Source organism: Paramisgurnus dabryanus, chromosome 18 (genome assembly GCF_030506205.2).
Source record: "Paramisgurnus dabryanus chromosome 18, PD_genome_1.1, whole genome shotgun sequence".
Taxonomy (NCBI): Eukaryota; Metazoa; Chordata; class Actinopteri; order Cypriniformes; family Cobitidae; genus Paramisgurnus; species Paramisgurnus dabryanus.
In genome coordinates this window covers 4,030,255-4,052,665 of record NC_133354.1, presented here as the reverse complement: position 1 = coordinate 4,052,665, position 22,411 = coordinate 4,030,255, and the positions used below count along the sequence as shown (strand labels likewise).

The 22,411-nt window shown below is 38.6% G+C and overlaps 1 protein-coding gene across 1 annotated transcript; it reads left to right on the top strand.

Moving 5' to 3' along the window:
• Positions 1-18,995: 18,995 nt before the first annotated feature.
• LOC135721798 (urokinase plasminogen activator surface receptor-like) lies at positions 18,996-22,102 on the top strand. The gene is made up of 5 exons (XM_065244253.2): positions 18,996-19,149; positions 19,227-19,343; positions 21,156-21,299; positions 21,401-21,511; positions 21,796-22,102. The coding sequence occupies exons 1-5, from the start codon at positions 19,101-19,103 to the stop codon at positions 21,978-21,980; spliced, it is 606 nt and encodes a 201-aa protein (XP_065100325.1). The 5' UTR covers positions 18,996-19,100; the 3' UTR covers positions 21,981-22,102.
• The last annotated feature ends 309 nt before the right edge of the window (positions 22,103-22,411 follow it).

Sequence of the window (22,411 nt, the reverse complement as noted above, 5' to 3'; positions counted from 1 at the left end):
CAATAAGCCTTTATAAGCCTTAACATTTGACAATGATATTGTAATGAACAAAGTTTCTAAATGAAGTTTACTAACTGTAATTATTGGTATGAGCCAGCAGGTGGCAGAAGATAGGCATACATATGCAGGCATCTACATACATTTTGTTGCATATTTTATTTACTAGGACACAACTTTAAAAAAAAAATAAATACAAATTCCAGTGCTTTTAACAGCATTGCAAAAAAAATGGGGCAATGCAGATTTGTTCCTCGATGATCTCTGGGGTCAATGATTACATCCCCATTCAACAGCGGGTACCATTTTAAAGTATTTGAACCATTAAAATGTTTACACCACAAGAACTGGGAACAATTTTATTATTAGGACCACCATTTTCAGGGACTATTGATGAAGAGATTACCTGATGTATTATGTTTAATGTTGGCTAAATCTCAGGATTAGCTCAACATAGCACGTCAGCTAAAGCATCAAAAGTTAGTTATTGTCTCCACTGTTTTGTGCAAAATAATAATTTTAAACATTCATACCTAACAAAGTTGTACTGCATAAAATATGAAGTGCAAATTCTTCGCCAAAAAATAAAACAATTGTGCTAACGTCAGATTAGAGCGATCTTAACCACGTGTGAACACAAAGTTCACTATAGAAGAAGTCTTCACACAAAGTGGCTAAATGATTTTTGAGATGTGCCTCGAGTGTTATGAAACGTGTGACAACTTACCCCACTCTCCCCTACTTACTACCGAAAAAACTAGTGATTAATTTTAAGGACATTTTTTTACTCTTGGTGATATAAAGACTATTGTAAAGATCGCCTGGGCTGATCTGGACTATAATGTACATGAAACATTTTTCCAACACAAAATCCAAACAAAAGTCTAATCTCTTAAATACACTTGTCAACATTTGAAGTGGATCAAAAACATTCATCAAAGTTACCATAAGACAAGAATGGGTATTGTTCAAAACACAAAGACAACTTTTATTAAAATCCACTTTTATGTTTTAATCCACTTCAAATGTTGACTAGTGTATTTAAGAGATTAGACTTTTGTTTGGATTATGATATATATATCATATAGATGCATCAGGAAAGACTCTGAGATCCAGTGGCAGGCACAAACAAGGCAGTTTTGGCCAGTTTGTTGGAAAGGAAATTACAGTTCAGAAATGCAGAAACTCAATGGAGATCCGAGGCATATGGCAGCTGGGCACGGTCTGAGAGCCTAGAGGAGATGATACAGTGGGCTGACTGGAACCAAACACCAACCACAACCAACAACAAAATTTACATTAAAGGCTTGTTGGTTGCTGATGTATGCATTTACTTTAGACTGTATTTGTTGCAACGTGAACTAACAAAGAGCAATAATGTTTTATCATTTAATGATATTAATAATATTAATCTTTGTGTTAATTTGTAATTTAATAAAATGCACTTACTGTATAGATGTTTGATGTATGATGAGGACGGAGAGGACGCTGGCGTTGTTTGTTCGCCGCTTCTCCACTCTGCTTGTGAATTTTAAATTGAATTTAATTTGAGCTTACATAGTAAGCGATTGCACGTTTAAGTTCGCTTTGTAGACTTGACTTAGGTAACTAGACACTTACCTGATACAGACGATAGCATCCCTAGCATTTTCTCATTGGTCAGTATGTCGTTCAGCTACTCCAGCTGGCAACTCTGGCGACTTAAACCTGCAACCACTCCTGGACTAAACATCCCCATCATTACAGAACTTGGACTTGTTCGCCGTCCTCGTTACAGTCATAGAGGCTCCGGTCGAAAACTAATCTTCCACAACCAGCCGAACTGCGCTGCTACCAATATCCCGTCTCTATGGTCTTTCGGCGCACGACTAACGCGTCATCAGAGTGCCGCTGCTATGGCTGCTATAAACGCTGGAAACATCGCAAGATCTCTGCATTCCAGTTTGGGATCCACGCACTCCCGGCTGCATAAAATTCACGGACTGGACTCAAGTCAGCGCGGAGTGGATTTTAATGTTTTGCGTTCTATACAGAGATTTACCCCACAGTCACTGGTCAAATTTGAACTTTTTAATACACAATCTATTAACAATAAATCTATACTGATTGAAGAACATATCAGGGAAAAAGGACTTGACTTCATGTGTCTGACAGAAACCTGGCACCAACCAGAGGTTTACTCTGCTTTAAATGAAGCCTGTCCTCCCGGCTACAGTTACCTAGAGGCAGCTCGCAGCACTGGCCGTGGTGGTGGCTTGGCTGTCATTCACCGACAGGACCTGGAGTTGTCCCCTATCTCGCTGCCTCCTACATCTTCTTGCGAATGTCTTGCTTTTAAATGTAAGCCCCCCTTTCCCATGACTGTTCTCCTTATATATCGACCTCCAAAACCAAATTCTGCTTTCATACCAGAAATGTCTGATCTTCTCACAACACTTTGCACTACGTCTGCAAATACCATAATCCTGGGAGATATAAACATTCATGTCGACACCCCCTCATGTCATCTAGCTGCTGATTTTCTTCAGCTACTAGACTCCATCAATCTACAACAACATGTTGATGTCCCCACACACTGCAAGGGACACACACTTGATCTGGTTATCTCAAACTCCGCCCCCATTAGCAATATACAGGTTTACGATCTTGGTGTTTCAGATCACAAGGTAGTGTCAATGGAGCTGCCTTTCCCTCCCACCCATACCAAACCAAAGCGGCAGATCCATTTCAGAAAATTGAGAAACATTAATGCAGATGCCCTGACTCTAGACTTTCAACGTCTCTCTTCTGGCTCTACTGACCTTCTCCCCATTACTGACTTGGTGGACTTCTACAATCAGTCCCTGAGCAATCTCCTGGACCTCCACGCCCCTTTAACATCCAGGTCAGTCTCGTTCTCACGCACCGCACCCTGGTTCACGGGCGAGCTGCGAAAAATGAAGGCGGCTGGGCGTGTCCTTGAGCGGCGGCTCAAGGCCTCTGGATTGACTGTCCACAAACAGGCATACAGGGAACATAGGAGGGCATATGCAGAAGCTCTGAGGGACGCACGTTCCAAGTTCTATTCCAACATCATCAACAATAGCCCCGGTGATTCCAAACAACTATTCTCAACCATAAATAACCTTCTCAACCCCCCCTCACCCTCCCTCTCTGAGACTACCGCAGAGAGGTGTAATATGCATATCACATTCTTCAAGCAAAAAGTTAACACCATCCGCTCTCACCTTTCCTCCACTGTGGTACTGCCCCTCCCAACAGCTGACCCACTAGAGATTGCCCAGTCGTTCTGTACCTTCTCTGATGTCACACAGGAGGAAGTAGAGGAAATTATCAAAAAAATTAAGCCATCCACATGTGCCCTGGACCCTTTCCCTTCAACCCTGCTGAAGGCAAACATTTTTGCTATCTCTCCGTTTATCACCAAAATCATAAATCACTCACTACAGGCCGGCCATATCCCATCTGCATTAAAAACAGCTGTCATCAGACCTCTATTGAAAAAACCCACACTGGATCCAGAAATTCTCTCCAATTACAGACCAATATCCAATCTTCCATTCCTATCAAAGGTTCTGGAAAAAATTGTTGCAGCACAAATTCATGATCACCTCAAATACAATAATCTGTATGAAAAATTTCAGTCTGGTTTCCGTTCTGGCCATAGCACAGAAACAGCTCTGGTCAGAGTCACCAATGACCTCATGATGGCAGCAGATACTGGTTCCCCATCACTACTCATCCTCCTGGACCTCACAGCTGCTTTTGACACAGTAGATCACAAAATCCTTCTTCACCACCTGCAACACACCATTGGACTCTCAGAAAAAGTTCACAACTGGTTCACTTCTTACCTGACCAACAGAACGGAGCATGTCGCCATGGGCAAAGCCAAATCTGACACCCACAGTGTCACCTGCGGTGTTCCTCAGGGCTCTGTGCTTGGCCCCACCCTTTTTTCAATCTACATGCTCCCCCTCGGCGATATCATTAGCAGACATGGCATAACATTTCACTCTTATGCGGATGACACACAGCTCTACATTAAGACTGCCCCCACCTCTTCTGCTCCCCTGCCAACAACAACACTGACCACCTGCCTGGAGGAGATAGAGGCATGGATGAAGCTCAATTTCCTTCAGCTGAATGGCTCCAAAACAGAAGCCATCCTGGTTGGCACATCACATCAGCTTCGCTCATCCACCATCACCAATATCACTTTTTCTGGACAAACCATCTCCCTCTCCACATCTGTTACCAATTTGGGTGTTAGAATGGACCCACAGCTTACCTTTGACAACCATATCAAACACCTCTGTAAGACATCTTTCTACCACCTAAGGAACATCGCAAAACTCCGTCCAACCCTCACACTAGCAGATACAGAGAAGCTCGTCCATGCCTTTGTTTCATCCAGGCTGGACTACTGCAATGCACTCCTCATCGGGATCCCAGGCAAGAGCACTCAGAGGCTTCAATATATACAGAATAGTGCTGCCAGGATCCTGATGAGGGTGCGTAAGCATGACCACATCACTCCTATTCTGAAATCTCTTCACTGGCTCCCTATCCCACTCAGAATTGAATATAAGGTCTCCCTTCTCACCCACCAGTGTATATATGGACATGCCCCCCTTTATTTAAAAGAACTTCTCACCCTACGTACCTCCTCACGTACTCGGTCAGCAACTTCAACCACTCTTCAAATCCCCAGAACTAAGCTCTGCAGCATGGGTGACAGGGCCTTCTCATCGGCTGCCCACAGGATGTGGAACGCTCTCCCTGACCACCTGAGGGCTCCACAGACTATAGATGTTTTTAAAAAAAACTTAAAAACATTTCTTTTTTAAAAAGCCTTTCTTTAAACTGCTTTTTATATATTTTAAATTTTTTTGCTTCTTGTTCCTTTGGTCTGTTTTAGATTGTTTTTTTAGATTGTCTGTTTTAGATTGTTTTTTTAGACTGTTTTTTTTTTTTTTAGACTGATATTCTGTAGCACTTTGAGATTGTTCAATGTAAAGTGCAATACAAATAAAATTTATTATTATTATTATTATTATTATTATTACATTTTTAAGTATTTCATATTAAGATGATTGAAACACTTAGAAGCCACATAATTTACAATTCCTTACATTAATATTGTAAGAGCCATATGTGGTGTTATTTTTATTTTATACACTAGGTGGAGTATTGAGATGGTATAATATAAATATATAATAACTCACCTGTAGTTATAACAGCTCATCTCTAGTCAAGAAAAATAGTAGTAAGTTGAAATAACTTGTAAATCCGAGTTGATTCAACAAATTTTTTTACAGTAAAGCGAATCTTCAATATTCTAAAAAAAATGCAAATTAGGTGTGTTTCCATCAAGTTGGGCAAATGACGGTGTTATTGGTAACCTATACCAACAGTAAATAAAACAAGGCACCCTTAGAAAATGGAGACAGGACTTTGTAATGTGTAATTTTCAAATGGAATGCTGTTCACAGAAGAAGGAATGCAGCATTTTGGTGAAGGCACTAACAGCAAGGGCATTGAGCCCCATATATGATAAAGACAACTTCAGAGGAAACAGCTAGATGATCATTCACATGGGTTTAATGTTGGCTGCGTCAGAATTTATTCGGCAAATGCATTTCCACCTTACATTATTCGCATTTACTCTTTATCGCATAGGTCAAAAAACACCTCAAACAAGCGTAAATACATTTTTGAAAATTAAAGGATTTTTATTCGAAAATTTGGCATTTGCATCACTCATTTTTGATTCAATACTTCAAAAATGTGCATAATATCATAATGATAACATGGGAGTATAACAACCGAGAATGTCCTCTAAAAATTATGATCTAATGGTTTGTGTAATAATAGAGGCGCTAATTTAGTAAACTGTTGGTCGTATTTGGGGGAATGGACAAACGACCAAAATAATTGTATAGGTTGGATAAATTATTTTTTTGATTCCCAAAGAATCATTCTGTCAAAGTTTCTCATCTTCTCTCTTCTTTCTGTCTAAATAAAAATTTTTCAATACAAAAATATTGGGACATGTTTTAGATTAAGCCTTAGTTATATTAGGGCATTTTAACAGTAGTTTTACAAGCAGTAGGACATTTTAGGAGTTATTACAAACATACCTTACAAAAAACAATACTGGTGTGCATCTTGAGACAAACCAATAGCACTGATATATGTTTAGATATGACAGTACAAGGTGTTTTAAATGAAGGCAGCTCAAATATGCATTTTAGTCTGGGACTATGGGATAAACCCTGTCCAGGAACCCCACCGCCCCATTAGGACCTTTTTATTAAAAGGTACCATCCCAGCGACAGCTCTGTTTTCTTTCTGATAGTATAGTTGTTATATTACTTTCCACCTTATGTAATAACTGTGGTTAATCTTATGTTTGGTGATGTTTTGTCTTCACAAGTAGAGAAAAGAGGGTGTCTCCATCTCAAGATGATTAAAAGCTGTGAATCAGTCATTTAACACTATGGGCCCTATTTTAACGATCTAAGCGCATTGTCTAAAGCGCACAGCGCAACGTCTAAATGGGCGTGTCCGAATCCACTTTTGCTAATTTAACGACGGGAAAAATGGTTTTTGCGCCGAGCGCATGGTCGAATAGGGTAGGTCCTATTGTAATGGGAGTATTTTGGGCGTAACGTGCAGTAAACCAATGAGAGTCACAGCTCTCATCCCCTTTAAAAGCCAGTTGCGCTGGCGTTATGTCTAATCCCTATTTAGATGACGGACTTTGTAAACTGAAAAACTAAGCGGAGGAAGAAGATCCCGTCTCCTCACGTTTCAGCACTTTGGACAGCGTTTTTTTTTTAGCAAAGAGTTTTTTTAAGCATGACTTAAAAATGTTTCTCATCTCACCATATCCACAGATACAGAGTCATCATATACAATAAATCCGTGAGGTAGCATTAAAAAAAAACATTTAAAAACAGACGCATTTGTTCAAAGCAAAGCATTTATTTACTTACCAGGCTGCAGGTGAAGCAGCTCTTTGCGCCTTCTAACGTCTCATAATTAGTCCTCATTTATTTCCAAGAGACTCAATAATAATCTTTTACATTCAATCCTTTAATCTTTCATATTTAAAAGCATTTTTGTGCTGCTGCGCATTCATGTACCTTGTGATAAGCAAACCCGCGTTGTCCTCCCGTGTATAGGCGCATTTTACTAATGCGCTCTTTAAATAACATAAAACACATTGCGCCATTGACTTTAGACTTTAGACCAGGTTTTTGTTGGTCAATGGCGTAGTCTATTTTAGTTGCCTCAAAATAGCAACGCGCCAACAATGCGCCTGAACACACCTCGTTTTCAGACCAGAACGCCCATGGGCGCAAAAGGGGGCGCAAATGCATTTGCTATTTAAACAACGCGGCGCTAAACGTGAAAATTAGGGTGGAAACTAGCGAAAGACACTTGCGTCGCGCTTTGCGCTGCATTGCGCCGGGTGTAAGATAGAGCCCTATAGGATGTTTGTCTGTTGACATTTAAAAACAGCAGATTCTACAGTAGAGAATGTTTATACTTTAATTTGCTGATTATTGGAGACTCCAGATATATATTTCTGTATGGCAATCATTTAAAAAAAATTATTTGTTTCTAAAAACATAAAAAAGTCATCTGTATTTAAAATCTGTTGCTCTTTTGTCCTATTGAATTAATAACTTTGACAAAGTCCATTCAGAGCAAAATATTCAAAGTGACACCTATAATAAATTGAAGTGTTTTATTAGAGTTTATTAATCATAAGTCATCTTATTCCTATAGTAAAAGCTTTCCTTTTGCACAGTCAGAACATTATATCTGTTTTAATCGTTTCAGACATTTGTATTGAATTTCATAACTGAGCCCTTGGTGTGAGTTTATACTGCACATGACAGAGCGCACTGCGGCAGTATTTCAGATACATGGATTTTGTATTTTAAATACATTTAAGTTTAGCATTTTTGTACTTTCTGTATTTTTGTCTCTGGACTAAATAAATGTATTCCTTATTCAACAATTATATTTAGATATAAATATAAAAATGTAATAAAATGTTATAGTTAATAGTAGTCTTGGCAAACTAGCAGTGTGTGATTTTGAAATGTTTTCCATCCTGTTTCCAGTGTGTAAGATGTGAGTTAAAGGTCAAGCTAGAGCAACAGTTTTTTTGTCAACTTTTAAAGTTTCCATTCTCACACCACATTTATTAAAAAAACTGCAAACTATATTGTCATATGATATATCAGGCCACTTCTTCATTTCATCTTGTGAAATGTAGGATCTACATCAGTTATTGTTTTGATAACAACTATAACCAAAATGCTTTAAATGTTTTTTATTGCGATTTAACTGACCAACATTCTGCAGCCAATTTGTCAATATTGGATTTCCTCTGCAAAATGACAAAACATACTACGAAGGCTATTATAAAATGTGTAAAAAGTGGGATCTACTTAAAGGTGCTCTCCGTAAGTTGAGAAATTTCTAACCGTTACTGACACCAGTGGCCGTTATAGAAACTGCAGCCAGTCTCATGCTCGTTCTCGGTGGGCACACTCGTACGAGCACGACCACAACAACAAGAGTTGCCGTAGCAACCACAGACAGCTCATTGATATTCACCAGCATGTTTACAAATGTAAGAAAAGTTACAGTGCTGTAAGGTTATTGTTTGACAGACCATATTTTAGCAAAATGTTGCAGTGCTACTTTATATTTTCAACAGAAGTCTACTTCTAAAAGTTTTGTAACACGACACTGTAAAACACACTCCCGACACTCACAATCTTAATGCACTCGTGCTCTGAATAAAGATAATTCATATAAGAAAGTAACTTTTGAAATGGTCCTGTGCTACATGCTATCGTCAGCATTACACCACAAAATAAATGCTATCGTTAGCATTACACCACAAAAACAATAACATAATATATTACAGATGCCCTGTAACTATGTCTTACCTTTGCAGTAAAAAGGAAACCTGCTCAAGGTCTGTTTTCATACCCAGCGCTGACCGGAGCTCTATCCAAGAATCAAATGCCAATCCGATGTTTACTCTTGTCTTTTCCCCGACGCCGGTCACGCACTATTTTGGCCGCACTAGATAAGGATTTTTTTTTAACTTACGAGGAGTTTCCGTGAGTGTCCGGATTGTGCTGGAAGTTGGTCACTTCTTTCCGTCTACAGAGTCCATTTGAAACATGCTAGTGATTGCCGCTGTTTACTAATGACGCCGTACGCGTCTATATGGAACGCCCAGGTAGACGAGCATGCGCATGACGTCACATTTTGAATTTTGCGCCAATTCGGACCCGACTTTTCCACACAGAAAAGAGCCTACCGTGATAGGCTGATAGATAGGTGATAGGTTGATAGAGACAACCGTGGAGGACACTCAAGGTGTCATTCTTTCTATTACATTATGGTTGCCTCATAAATATACAAATGAAAACTCTATCTTAAAGATTTTTTTAAGTAATAACTTACATTCAGCCCCTTTAAAAAAACTACCTTCAATTGGTAAAACCTAAAAATGTGAGCATTATCAGCTTACATTTTTCACTTAAAGTGAAAAAACGACCAAAGTAATTTTTAAAGTTTATCCAACTTTTTTTACAGCTGCAATGCATCAGAGGAAAGTAGTTAAATGCAAGCTAGAGCAACACCTTTACTAGTCAAAGAACTATTAAAGTTTCTATTCTCACAGCTTGGGTTGGGAACCGAGAACCGGTTCTTTTTCAGAACCGGTTCTGGTTTTTTTTTAAAGGAACCGGTACTGCACGTAATTCTTAAGTTTCGGTTCTAAATGCAGTTCTGATGATGCACGTGCAAAGCGCTGGGAGCGGACACTTTAAATAGCCATGTCTTAACTCATGAATAAATTATGTCACTCACGCAACCAAATTAACGTAGCTTACCACAAATAACACATACGCTGCTGAGGTAAGCTTTGTATACTTAGTGTTAAACATGTCTAAAAGTCAAAAGTGTGGATTCTAGGGCTGTTGACGGTACATTGCGACCCGCAGTGGCGTGCACTTCACAAACTAAAAAAAGCAAGCATTTGATGCACGTCAAATGCAAAATCCGCTTCTTGTGGGAAGGGCAAGTGCTATGCGGTTGTATGTTTGCAAGGTGGCTGATGTTGATTGTGCATTTATCAAGAGAGTTACTGGTTTTTATTTGGTCACGTTTTTATAGGGAGAAAATAAACAGCGCAGGTCGATAAACTCAAAAGTGAAATGTGTATTTACAACTTACCAGGTTGCCCAATGTCCTCTGACACTCTTCCAAACGAGGTCCTTTTGTTCCCCTGTCTCTGTGGAAATAAGAACTTGTGTCATATAGCTCCGGGTGACTGCTCACAGACAATATCAATCGTTCCTTCATGTTGAATAAGTGACTCCGGGCAGGGCTGCCGCCACAGCAGCAAGCAGGCTCCTAATTGGCTAACGCGTCGCGAAAGTCCGGCAAAGTTCAAATTTTTCAACTTGGGAGTCAGCCGCAAATTTGCGACACAAAAACGCAAAAATTTGTTTGCCAGACGCTCAATTCACGTGAAGTAGACGGGCGAATGAGGCGGAATTGCATCTACCGCGCCAAACGCCTCATTCAAGTCGCGAGACAGTTAGCTTAGCTGGCGACTGACGTATTCCTGTGGGCGGGGTTTGGTCAAAAGACTGTTCGACTGATCTCATTAAAGCAGGAAGTAGAGGGCTGTAGTACAAACCGGCTGTTCGCTGTAGGCTTTGAAAGGTGAATTCTGTTAAAGAAAATATATCGCCTGGCAGTGAGCTTTGAGCTTTATCATTTTAAATTAGATTTCTGATCGTTTAATTACTGCATAATGTGGCTGTATGTAGACAAACATGTGTAAATCTGTAGTAGGGTGACAGACTGTCAGAAGAGGGCTCATTTGACTTAAGCATGCAGGTTGAGCTTAAGCATGCAAATGAAAGAATAAGATTTGTTTCTTCCACAGTTTCCAGCTCAACAGCCCCAATGGAAAACAGTGTTATTACTGCGATGAGAGGAATTGCTTTAACAAATGAAACTGTTTTAACTGACTTAGATGAGTTTATGTCAGGGGGTGACTTTATACAGGTGAAATTAAAGTGTTGGAAATAGTTCCGCCGGGCAGATTTCAGTGTAACACCTGGCCGGTTCCGGTCGACTCCGGTCAATGCCCTCCTGAATGCCAAAGGGCTAAAGCCCTGTGTACTTACTTGTATATCTACCTGTGAGCGAAGAGTTAAAAGCCTTTTCTTCTTGCCTGTACGTCCTCTCCAGCCACCTGGAAGCAGAAGAGCTTAAGCTCTGTGTCTTCACCTGCACTTCCACCTCTAAGTCAAAGAATTGAAGCCTGTGTACTCACCTGTATACCAGAGATGGGACCAAGTCACACATGTGCAAGTCTCAAGTAAGTCTCAAGTCTGAACCTTCAAGTCTCAAGTAAGTCCCAAGTATTTTTTTTTCTTGGGCAAGTCAAGTCAAGTCGAGTCACAGGCTATGTCAAGTCAAGTCAAGTCCAAGTCAAGTCACCTTATTGTTGTAATTTTACCTGCAGAATCTGATCTTAATAAAGTGACAAGATATACAGTAAGTAACTATCAGTAAATTACAATAATTTGGATTTGCATTGTAAATACTCATGTTCAATAAAATACATCATGGAATCAAACAAAATTGTAACTTCATAAATTATTTATTTTTCACTTCTGCCAACTGTGTTTGAAATTTTCCACATTGAGTCCATAAAACAAAAAAACAAGTATTTTAAAAAATAAATCAAAATTATTTTGCCCACATTTGTCCCCAACACGGTATGATGAGGGCTACATTAGCTATTATTACATTAGCTAACTACCAACTAACCAGATATTAACAAATTGACAAGCACTTACTGGGCATAATGGCTCTTTAAATGACGAACGAAATTAGAGGTTGTCGTCTGGCTGCCCGTAATTTTAATGTTGCATGTCTTGCAACGCACTGTTCGTCTTTTGCCATCTTGTTGAAGCCGAAAGCGATGACCCTCGGTACCCCTCCGGCTGACATGTTGATATCTGATCTAAGTGGGCGTGGTGTGTGTAAGGTACGAGAGGGCATGACTGATAATAGTGTCGTGATTCAGTCATGACAACACCATTCTCAGCCTGCGCTCCAGCTCGGTCGACTTTATTTGTTTTAATAATTTATATATTTTATATTCAAACTGAAAACATGATGTGATTAACACTCAAGTCATTCAAGTCATCATGTCTCAAGTCAAGTCAAGTCCCGAGACTTTAACTTCCAAGTCCGAGTCAAGTCTCAAGTATTTTATTTTTTGTCAAGTCAAGTCACAAGTCACAAAAATAGCGACTCGAGTCGACTCGAGTCCAAGTCACCAAGTCACAAGTCCCCATGTCTGCTGTATACCCACCTGTACGCCCAAAAGCTAAAGCCCTGTGTACTCACCTGTATAACTATCTGTACACCCAAAAGCTAAAGCCCTGTGTACCCATCTGTATACCCACCTGCACGCCTAAAGCCTTGTGTACTCACCTGTATAGCCACCGGTACGCCCAAGAACTAAAGCCCTGTGTAGTTGCTCGTACACCTACCTACAAGTCCAAGAGTTAAAGCCCTGTGTACTTCCCTGTATACCTACCTGCAAGCCCAAGAGTTAAAGTCCTTTACCTACCTGTATGCCCACCTGTGAGTCGAAGAGACCAAGGCCCGAGTACTTCCCTGTAAGCTCACCTGCCCGCTGTGTCCTCCAGCCATGGAAGCTTTTAAATAGTTAATTTCCCCTTCCCTTTCTCCTTTAATTTAAAATAAAGCTTTGTTACAATTTTATCTCTCTTGTCTGTCGGTTCATTGGGGTGTTTTGGGAACTCCTCGGGCATGGCCGGACTTACCATTGGGCTTGATTGGGCTTGAGCCCATGGGCCCCGGCCAATAGGGGCCTCCGTGCTTGCGTTCGTTTGATTTGTTCAGTCGTTTTCATTTTTTATTTTACAGCCTTAGCCTATTTGGTTGGTGCGGAATTGTTTGGTGCTGCATTTAATTCGTTAATAAATATATGTCAGTCATCTTGGTGCTGAATATGACGCGCTGAGTTTACCGCTTTTGAAAACCATAGATGCTAGTACAATAGCGAATACGCGAAATGCGAGTCATGAATGAGCTTTACAGATAATGAGAAGGAGCAACGCGAAAATAAAGCGCTAAGTATGAAAAAGATTATTAGTAGTCTATTGTCTTGTAACTCTGTTTTTTCTTGTTTGTTTGTAATCTAACGTGATATGCCGTTATACGCAATTTACCCACTAATGGTCAAGGATTTCCTTATACCCATTTAAAAAAGCGTAAAAATACTTAACAGTGTGTGACAAACCTTTGACAGTTTCATTCATAAATTGACATCTGAATCACTCACCATTCGCATGCTCCACTTGCTACTTTGGGGGGTTTAACCTCCTATACAGTCGGGTATTTGGAATTTGGTGCATTTGACTTCATGCGGCACTGCGCAATCCGATCATCATATGAAATCAAATTAAAAGGGCGCAAAAGTGACTGTAAAGCAGACGGGTGTATTCATGTTGTTCAACAAAAGCCAAAGGAATGACATCAGAGTACCGCGAGAGCGATTCAGAAATCACACAGAGAATCTGCTTTCTAATCGCTCTCGCGGTACTTTGACATCACCAAGCGGTCTGCGTAGCGCCAAATGAAATCCAATCTGCTCGCAGTCTGCAGCTCACACGACACCAAACAGTCCCTGTGGAGAAATAAACGAGTAAAGTAGAGCTACGAAACATAACAAAATCCGGAGAGTTAACAACGCACATGATTATGTCAACATTTATATCATCAGTCCAGTTTATTACTTCATCTGGAGGTGAGGATTCACTAAATTATGGCCATGTTGATTTCCTGATGGTTTTTGATATAATCCACTAGCTAGCCTAACTTTCCTGTAGTTTCTCTTTCAGCATGTTTGCTAACAGAATCACAGTTTAAACTTCTGAAAAGTGTTCATTTTTATATCTACGTTCAAGGTTTTAATGTATTACGTTCATATCAGACGCAAAAATTAATTAATGATCATCTTCTCCACTTTGGTTTTTGGTGTCTAATATTACATGATGGTCTTGTCATAATTATTATATTACATCCTAAAATCTTTTGTTTTTCATGGTTAAACACTGCACCACTTAGGCTATATGCACAAAATACACTTGTTGATTATGTTTATAACATTATATGGTGTGTAATAAGGTGAATGTTTATCAAGACATATCATTCTTTTCTTAAGCTAAGTCTTACACAATGGTTTTAAATGTTGTTATAGGGTATTTTTTAATGTGCATGATTAATTTGGATTTGTGACATCCCTAAAAATACATGATTTAATTTTAGACTGGGCTTATGTTCTGCTATAGAGACATAGGGGCAGTTTCCTAGACAGGTCTTATCCTAGTCCCAGACTAAAATGCATGTTTGACGCACACCAGTAATATTTTTTGTAAGGTTTGTTTGTAAAAACTACTTGAATGCCCTAATATAACCTATAGCAATAGGCCTAGTGCTGGATTAATCTAAACCCTGTCGGGAAACTTCCCTAAAATGTAGTTCTATGATATATTTTTTATTTTAGGTTGTTTACTGTATGTGTGCACTATCAGAAGATAATTTACACAAGCTGTCACTGGGGTGGTACCCTTTCAAGTAGTACACCTTTGTACCTAAAGAGTGCATATAATGGGTACAAATGTGCCTATATCTGTACCTAAATGGTCAATTTTAGGAACCATTTATAGGGTACCGTCCCAGTGACAGCTTTTGTTCTGATAGTGTAGGGCCCAAAATTTATTCAAGCCCAGGGGCCTCCACCCTGTTAAGTCCTGCCCTGTCCTCGGGGTGGAAATAGATGGAGGAGCGCGACCCGTGACATTTACATTATTTATTAAAGTAGATTAAATCACATTTTTTACAAACACTATTTGATCAAGACATATCAAGTAAATGTGATAACATAAATTTAACATAGGATAACATATTTAACATTTTATCTGTGAAATCAATAACCATATACTATATAAACACCTGCAAGTGTTTTTTTTAGATGTATGTACGGTCAGTTTAGAATGATTCATTTATAACAATGCACTTAAAAAAACGGTGCTATATAGCACCAAAAGTGGTTCTTTGCTCTTAATCATAGAAGAACCATTTTTAGTGCCATATAGCACCGGTGAAGCACCTGTGAAGCACCTGTGTAGAACCACATAGTGCTATGTAAAACCATATTTGGTGCTATAGTGGTGCCAAATGGCCCCCATATGGTTCTACACAGGTGCTTCACCGGTGCTATATGGCACTAAAATCGGTTCTTCTATGATTACGAGCAAAGAACCACTTTTGGTGCTATATACCAGTGGTTCTCAATCCTGTTCCTGGGGACCCCCTGCTCTGCACATTTTTTATGTATTCCTTATCTAACACACCTGACTCTAATCATCAGCTCATTAGATGAGAGCTAAGCAAAGTTTGTCAGGTTAGAGAGACATACAAAATGTGCAGAGCATTGTAGTACATTGAACTCATTGTCATGTTTAAGAAACCAATTTGAAATGATTCAAGCTTTGTTACATGCTGCATTATCCTGCTGGTAGCCATCAGAGGATGGGTACATGGTGGTCATAAAGGGATAGACATGGTCAGAAACAATGCTCAGGTAGGCCGTGGCATTTAAATGATGCCCAATTGGCACTAAAGGGCCTTAAGTGTGCCAAGAAAACATCCCCCACACCATTACACCACCAGCCTGCACAGTGGTAACAAGGCATGATGGATTTATGTTCTCATTCTGTTAACGCCAAATTCTGACTCTACCATATGGATGTCTTAACAGAAATCAACACTCATCAGAACTCATCAACTGTCCGCCAAAAGCCGGTCCCAAGCCCGGTTGCAAAAGGAGAAGGGTTGGGGCGTGGGGCCAGAGTTGCAAGAGAGACAAGAAACTCTGGTTGGACGAGAAAAGCAAAGAAGCGCAAGAAGCTGCAGACAGGAATGATTCAAAGACATTGTACTGGATAGTTTGTGAATTGACACATGCGAGTACCAGCAGTGCTGTGCCAATCAAGAGTAAAGATGGGCGGGACTTGCTATCGGATGAGGAACAGGCAGACAGATGGATTGAGCATTTTGAGGAGATGCTAAACCAACCTACACCTGTTTTTGCCAACAACGGCACAGTTAGTCATCACGGAAAGCGAATTCTCCTTGCATGAAGTAAAGAAAACCATCAGTAGTCTAAAGAACAACAAAGCAGCTGAACTGGATGGAATAACGGCTGAGCTTCTTAAACATGGTAATGATGCCATCATAGGCGAGCTCACAAACCTGTTTAATCTCATCTGGAAAACAGAGAAAGTCCCGGCAGACTGGCGCCATGGAGTCATTATTACGTTACCTAAGAAGGGAAACCTTAGCGATGGCGGAATTAACTGGGGCAGAATTACATTGTTAGGCTTTCTGTAGCGTCTTGTTAAATTGACTGAAAGCTAAAATTAATCAAACCCTAAGACAGGGGTTGGCAACAGGCTGCCAGTGCTCTGTCAGGAGCGGGAGGATCTAAGTCTAAGTCAACTGTCCAATTTTGGTGAGCTTATGCAAATTGTAGCCTCTTTTTCCTATTTGTAGTGGAGATGAGTGGTACCCGCTGGGGTCTTCTGTAGCCCATCCTCTTCAAGGTTGTGCGTGTTGTGGCTTCACAAATGCTTTGCTGCATACCTCGGTTGTAATATATTGTTATGTGATTGGTTGATTAGATAATTGCATTAATGAGAAATTGAACAGGTGTCCCTAATAATCGTTTAGGTGAGTGTATATTTGTTATATAAAGATTATATTTCTTTATCATATAAATTATAATTTTACATTAAATATTTGTTGTTTTTGTTGTCTTTAATTTGGTTGTGTTAGCATTGCAATAACAATAAAGATGTTGTTTTCTGCTGGCCCAGTCTAGTCTGTAGTTGTATTTGTCTCGCCAATAGTTTCAGTAGTCCAAGCTGGTAATCAAACAAAATGTGTACCTTTAACTTCCATTGTATGGACACAAAACTACTGAGATATTTCTCAAAATTTCTCTTATTTTAAGTTCCTCAGAAGAAAGAAAGTCATAAAGGTGTGTAAACATTTCTTTTAAATGCAAAACTGTATATAACATCATTTACCAGTAGGTGGCAGCAGATTCTTTGTACAGCATGAGGACTTTTGAATTTGCTGATTATTGAAGACTCCTTAGGTTTGTTGGCATCATGGGCGAGGCTAGCCCCTTTTTAGGGGTGCTATAGCACCCCTAAAAAGGAGCTCAGCACCCCTAAAACTTGGGGCAAGAAATTTATTTATTCTAAAATGTTCGTTCGTCTTTGACCAGGTTAAATAATGTCCAAAACATACTACGTAGTTTGTGGTTTAAAATGTATAATAAGGTAGAAAATGAAAACCTCCCCCCTAAGCAAATGGTGTCATCCTCTTCTACTTCTCTGTACCTGCATCGCCCCGTCCGTCATTCAGCGCGAAACACACGCAGAGTGAGAATCAGTTAAAAGTGTTGTGATGCAACTTTTTTGTTCAAATCTTACAAAATGTTTACGTTATGTTTATAATGAGCGAGTACATCACGAATCAATCTTTCAAGCCGTGTTTTTGTCTTATAATGAATCACAATGGTACACGTATAATAAGTGTTTATTTTCGGATTATTTTAGTCCGGCGGGTACCCGCGCGCTGCGGAGTAGCACAGTACCTGGGTGACTCGTCCATAGACTTAAACAGAGGCGCCGGTTACAATGTTCTTCCGCAAGACGCATGCAGTTTTGTGCGTCTCAGTGGGAAAGTTGCATACGTGTGTCTCTGTTGTTAAAGTTTATTGTATGATTTATCGTTAATTTGAGACTCATTTTAACAATCAGGAGTCATGTAAACATGACGTCACGTGCGTCTTTTCTGGTCAGTCGTCATGAAAACATGGCGTTTGGAACGGAGTGAAAACAAACAACATATCACTGTATACCACCAGTAGGCTACCGGTAAGTTATGTGTGAAATCACTAACTGTCTGACTATCAAACTAGACAATAAATATTTTTTAGTTTGTCACATGTAGACTAATATGAAGGGGATAACGTTTTTAACCCTTAGTGCAGGAGTCACAAGTGTTTTGTTTTAGACATATAGTAAAGGACTGTTAAAAGAAAAGCTGCAAATTAACAAACTATTAATAAACCTACCATATAGGCATAAAAGTTATAAATTAGGAGATTTGACATTTTGATAAAGGCTTAAAACGATACACTGTATATCCACATAAAACCATACCCACACTGCTGGTGTAGCCCACCTTTTGTCCTGAGACTTTAATATGGCATTAATGGCAAAAATGTGCTAGCTCACCATTAATTAGAAATAAAAAGGTTTGAAAAAAAAATGCATCTGAAAACTCATCAGATTGATGCTTTAAAATATGTTATTTTAAAAAAAATTCTAAGCGGGAGCATGCTCCCGGACCCTAGAGGGGTAATATTCTTCTCACCTTTTTACCCCTGACCCATTTTCATGCCTGAAAGGTCTCCAAAAAAATCTTTATTTTGGAGTTAGTAGAACCAATGTTAAAATGATAGCTATTTAACAATAGACATATTATTGGTTTCTGTAGGAAAAAAGAGAGGGTGGTGGCAGCGGAGCTCATTGGGTGCTCAGCACCCCTAAAGCTCTAACCCTAGAATCGCCTCTGGTTGGCATTCTATGAAACCGAAACAAAGTAAAAGTATTTTTAATTAAAAAATAGGCTGACTAATGATTACAAACTACCCAATAAAACACTTCAAGTAAACAGCGAAAAACCTTTGTGATAATGTGGGTTTGAAGACAATTTTAGTTATGTCCCCACCAATGCCAAAATCAAACTTACGCCCCTTGTATTTAAATTTTGTTTCTCATCGAAGCCTCGCCCCCTCTTTTAAATATTCATATAAAAGCCACTGAAAGGGTTTGTGATTTTATTCACCTCCTGACAGACCAAAGATGGAACTGAAAATCTTCATTGTTCTCTTCTGCACTCTTTTCACTGGAGGTACAAAACACAAAATCCTATTTAATGTTTTATTAGTCACAAAATATATATCTACCTCATTCTGTTTCTTTTTTCAGGACATTCACTCAAATGTTATGAGTGTTCAGGTATAATGGGTTCTTGTGAAAGAGTGAAAGAGACGACGTGTATGGGCACTGCCAGATGTGCAAGTACAACATCTGTAGTATTCACTGGTGAGTTCAGTATGATGGAAAATACATTTTCTGAAATATTATAGACTACCAATGCAAATTAGGATCATTTAACATGAATGTTATCTTAATTCAACTGATTTTATAATGCTAAACTGTAAAAAAAAAAAAACTAAAAAGCTCATGTGTAGTGCGTCTAATTTGATTTCTTGTAAATTATCATTTTTTATCACTCTTAACAAATACTGCCATGAAAACAGTATTTCTGAATGGTGTGAGGCTGGGATTAAGCGGATTTGAAGTGAAAGTATTTGATGGCGTATAGTATATGATAATTCTGCCATTGCTGCCCGCCACACCTAAAACTGTCCCCACAAGTCTTGATATACTAGTTATAGTAGATATACTGGCTGTGTCTCATTTCAGAAGATTGCATCCTTCACATCCTCTGGAGGTTACATCATCTAAAGCAGTGGTTCCCAAACTCTATAATTTTGCACCCCACTTAGATGGGTATAATCTATGTCAGGACTGACCATTGTTTTTTTAATGCTCAAAAAATATATTTAGAAATACAAAAATAAATGTGTTCTCTTTTAGAAGAGAATAGTTTATATGAATTAACAGGAGATAAAGAATTTACAAAGGTGTGGAGAGTCTCAGGACTTGGAGCGCCATGAATTCTTTGAAAAGCATTACTTAAAAACGATTCTCATCTCACCATATCCAGAGGTACTACGTCATCATATACAATAAATCTGTGCATGGATAGCATTTAAAAATATATGCAATATTTGCATTTGTTTTAAGAAAAACATTTAATTACTTACCAGTCTACAGGTGAAGTAGCTCTTTACGCCTTCTAACGTTTCATAATCGATCCTCATTTATGTCCAAGAGACTCAATAATAATAATTTACATTTTAATCCTTTGATTTTTAATATTTGAAAACGTTTATGTGCTGGTGTGCATTCATGTGATAAGCAAACGCGCGTTTTCATCCCGTTTATAGGCGCACATTACTAACACGCTCATTACATAACAAAAACAATATTGCGCCATTGACTTTAGAGCAGGTTTTAGTTATTCAATGGCGTAGTCTATTCTAGTTGCCTCAAAATAGCAAAGCGCCAACAGTGTGCCTTAACACATCCCGTTTTCAGACCAGAACGCCCATGGGTGCAGATGCATTTGCTATTTAAACAACGTAGTGCTAAACGTGAAAATGATAATTGCGCCGGACTGAAATTAGCAAAAGACAGTTGCGTCACGCATTGCACGACATTGCACTGGGTGTATGATAGAGCCCTTAGAGGATTTCGCAGCTAAAGACAGTCAAATTTGTTAAATATGAATGAAATGACTAAAGTAACATCTGTGAAAATAAGGCATTTCAATTATTGACTAGTAACCTTTAAAGTGCCATTTCAGGGAATTACTAAACCTAATAAATAGAGCCTGATAAATAAATGCTCATTTACATGAAACCATGTCAGATGCACTTAAAGGGTTTTGCATCTAAACTCCTCATAAACTAATGCAAGTGAAAGGGGTTTCTTCAAAGCAGACTATTTGTGTGTCTATATTATCTATAAAATGACTGAAATTCTGACTCAAGAGTAAAAATCTGTTGTATTTCATTTCTTATTTTATTATAAACTGTTGTCTGATCGTATGATCTTGTCTTCTGGAGTAGAGATGCGTATCTCAAAATTATCAGTAATTGTGAAGCAGAATTTGATGTAAGATGTCTGTATTTCAGAATTTTAGTAACCTCTCTGTCAACAAACACACACATTTGCTTTACAAATCACAATGGTCAGGTATTAAGCATTAATCATATTATTTTTTAGGTGGCCCTGGAGTTAAAAAGCAATATAAGGGTTGTGAAGTGAAGGCGAGTTGTATAAATGCATCTGTTAACAACGGAATTGTCAGGACAGTTACATCTTCACAGTGCTGTAACACAGACCTTTGTAATAACAAAGATGCCCCAGGTATGTCTTTTTATTTTAACTACATAACTATACAGTACATATGCAGGCATTAAGCTTAGGTAGTCCATAAAATAAAAGAATAAGATTTGTTTCTTCTACAGATTCCAGCTCTAACAGCCCCAATGGAAAACAATGTTACTACTGTGATGGACAGAGTTGCTTCAACAAAATAAACTGTTTAGGAACTGAAGACTCCTGCTATAAAGCTACAGGTGAGAATCAAGACACTTTTTTCTGTCTTTCTCTGCATTATTAGTTGATTAGGTTACATTTAATTGCATTATTTGTTTAAGACATATCAATATGTGATAACATAAATCAGAGAATATGGTTTTCTAATTTACTGTATCTAGTAATTACAGAAATATATTTATCATACATAGGATATGCTAATGTATTTAAAATGTTTTGTATATGTATATGTGTTATATCAGATTATCAGTGTGGTCAAGTTTTGAATGATTCACTTAATCAACTTTTGTTTTCTTTAAATTAGAAACTGTTGGGTCTCCGACTTTTAAAGGATGCATGTCTAAATCTGTATGTGATGCATCACAATTGACTGAAGATTACACGAGCTTCTCATGTTGTCAGGGAAATCTGTGTAACGGTGCTAAGAGCGTCACACAGAATCTCCTCTTTCTCTTCTGGCCGCTCTTCTTCTTCATCCTGATCCACTGAATTCAGCAAAACTTCACTCTCTACAGCAGTAATGAGAGATATTGTGGTGGGATTAGTAAAAAAAAAAGGGTATGTTTTATGATTTATGCAGCAGCAACAGCAGTAACATTTTGGATAAAACAATGTTTCATTTAATATAGATTAATTTTCATTACATTTTTGATTTATTTTTTGGTGTGATTTTCATAATATTTTTTTAGAAATAAATATACTGCAAATAAAGAAAAACAATAAATAAAATGTAACCACATCACTATAAACTTGTTTCAAATTATTTTCAATAAGCCTTTATAAGCCTTAACATTTGGCAATGATATTGTTATGAACAAAGTTTCTAAACGATGTTAAATAACTGTAATTATTGGTATTGGAATGTTCACACCACAGGAACTTGGAATGATTTTATTATTGGAATCCCCCCTTCAGGAACT

Coding starts and splice junctions, on each gene's coding strand:
- LOC135721798 (XM_065244253.2), top strand. CDS start 19,101: ATGGAACTGAAAATCTTCATTGTTCTCTTCTGCACTCTTTTCACTGGA. Junction 19,150..19,226: donor CTGCACTCTTTTCACTGGAG/GTACAAAACACA, acceptor TTCTTTTTTCAG/GACATTCACTCAAATGTTAT. Junction 21,300..21,400: donor TAATAACAAAGATGCCCCAG/GTATGTCTTTTT, acceptor TTTCTTCTACAG/ATTCCAGCTCTAACAGCCCC.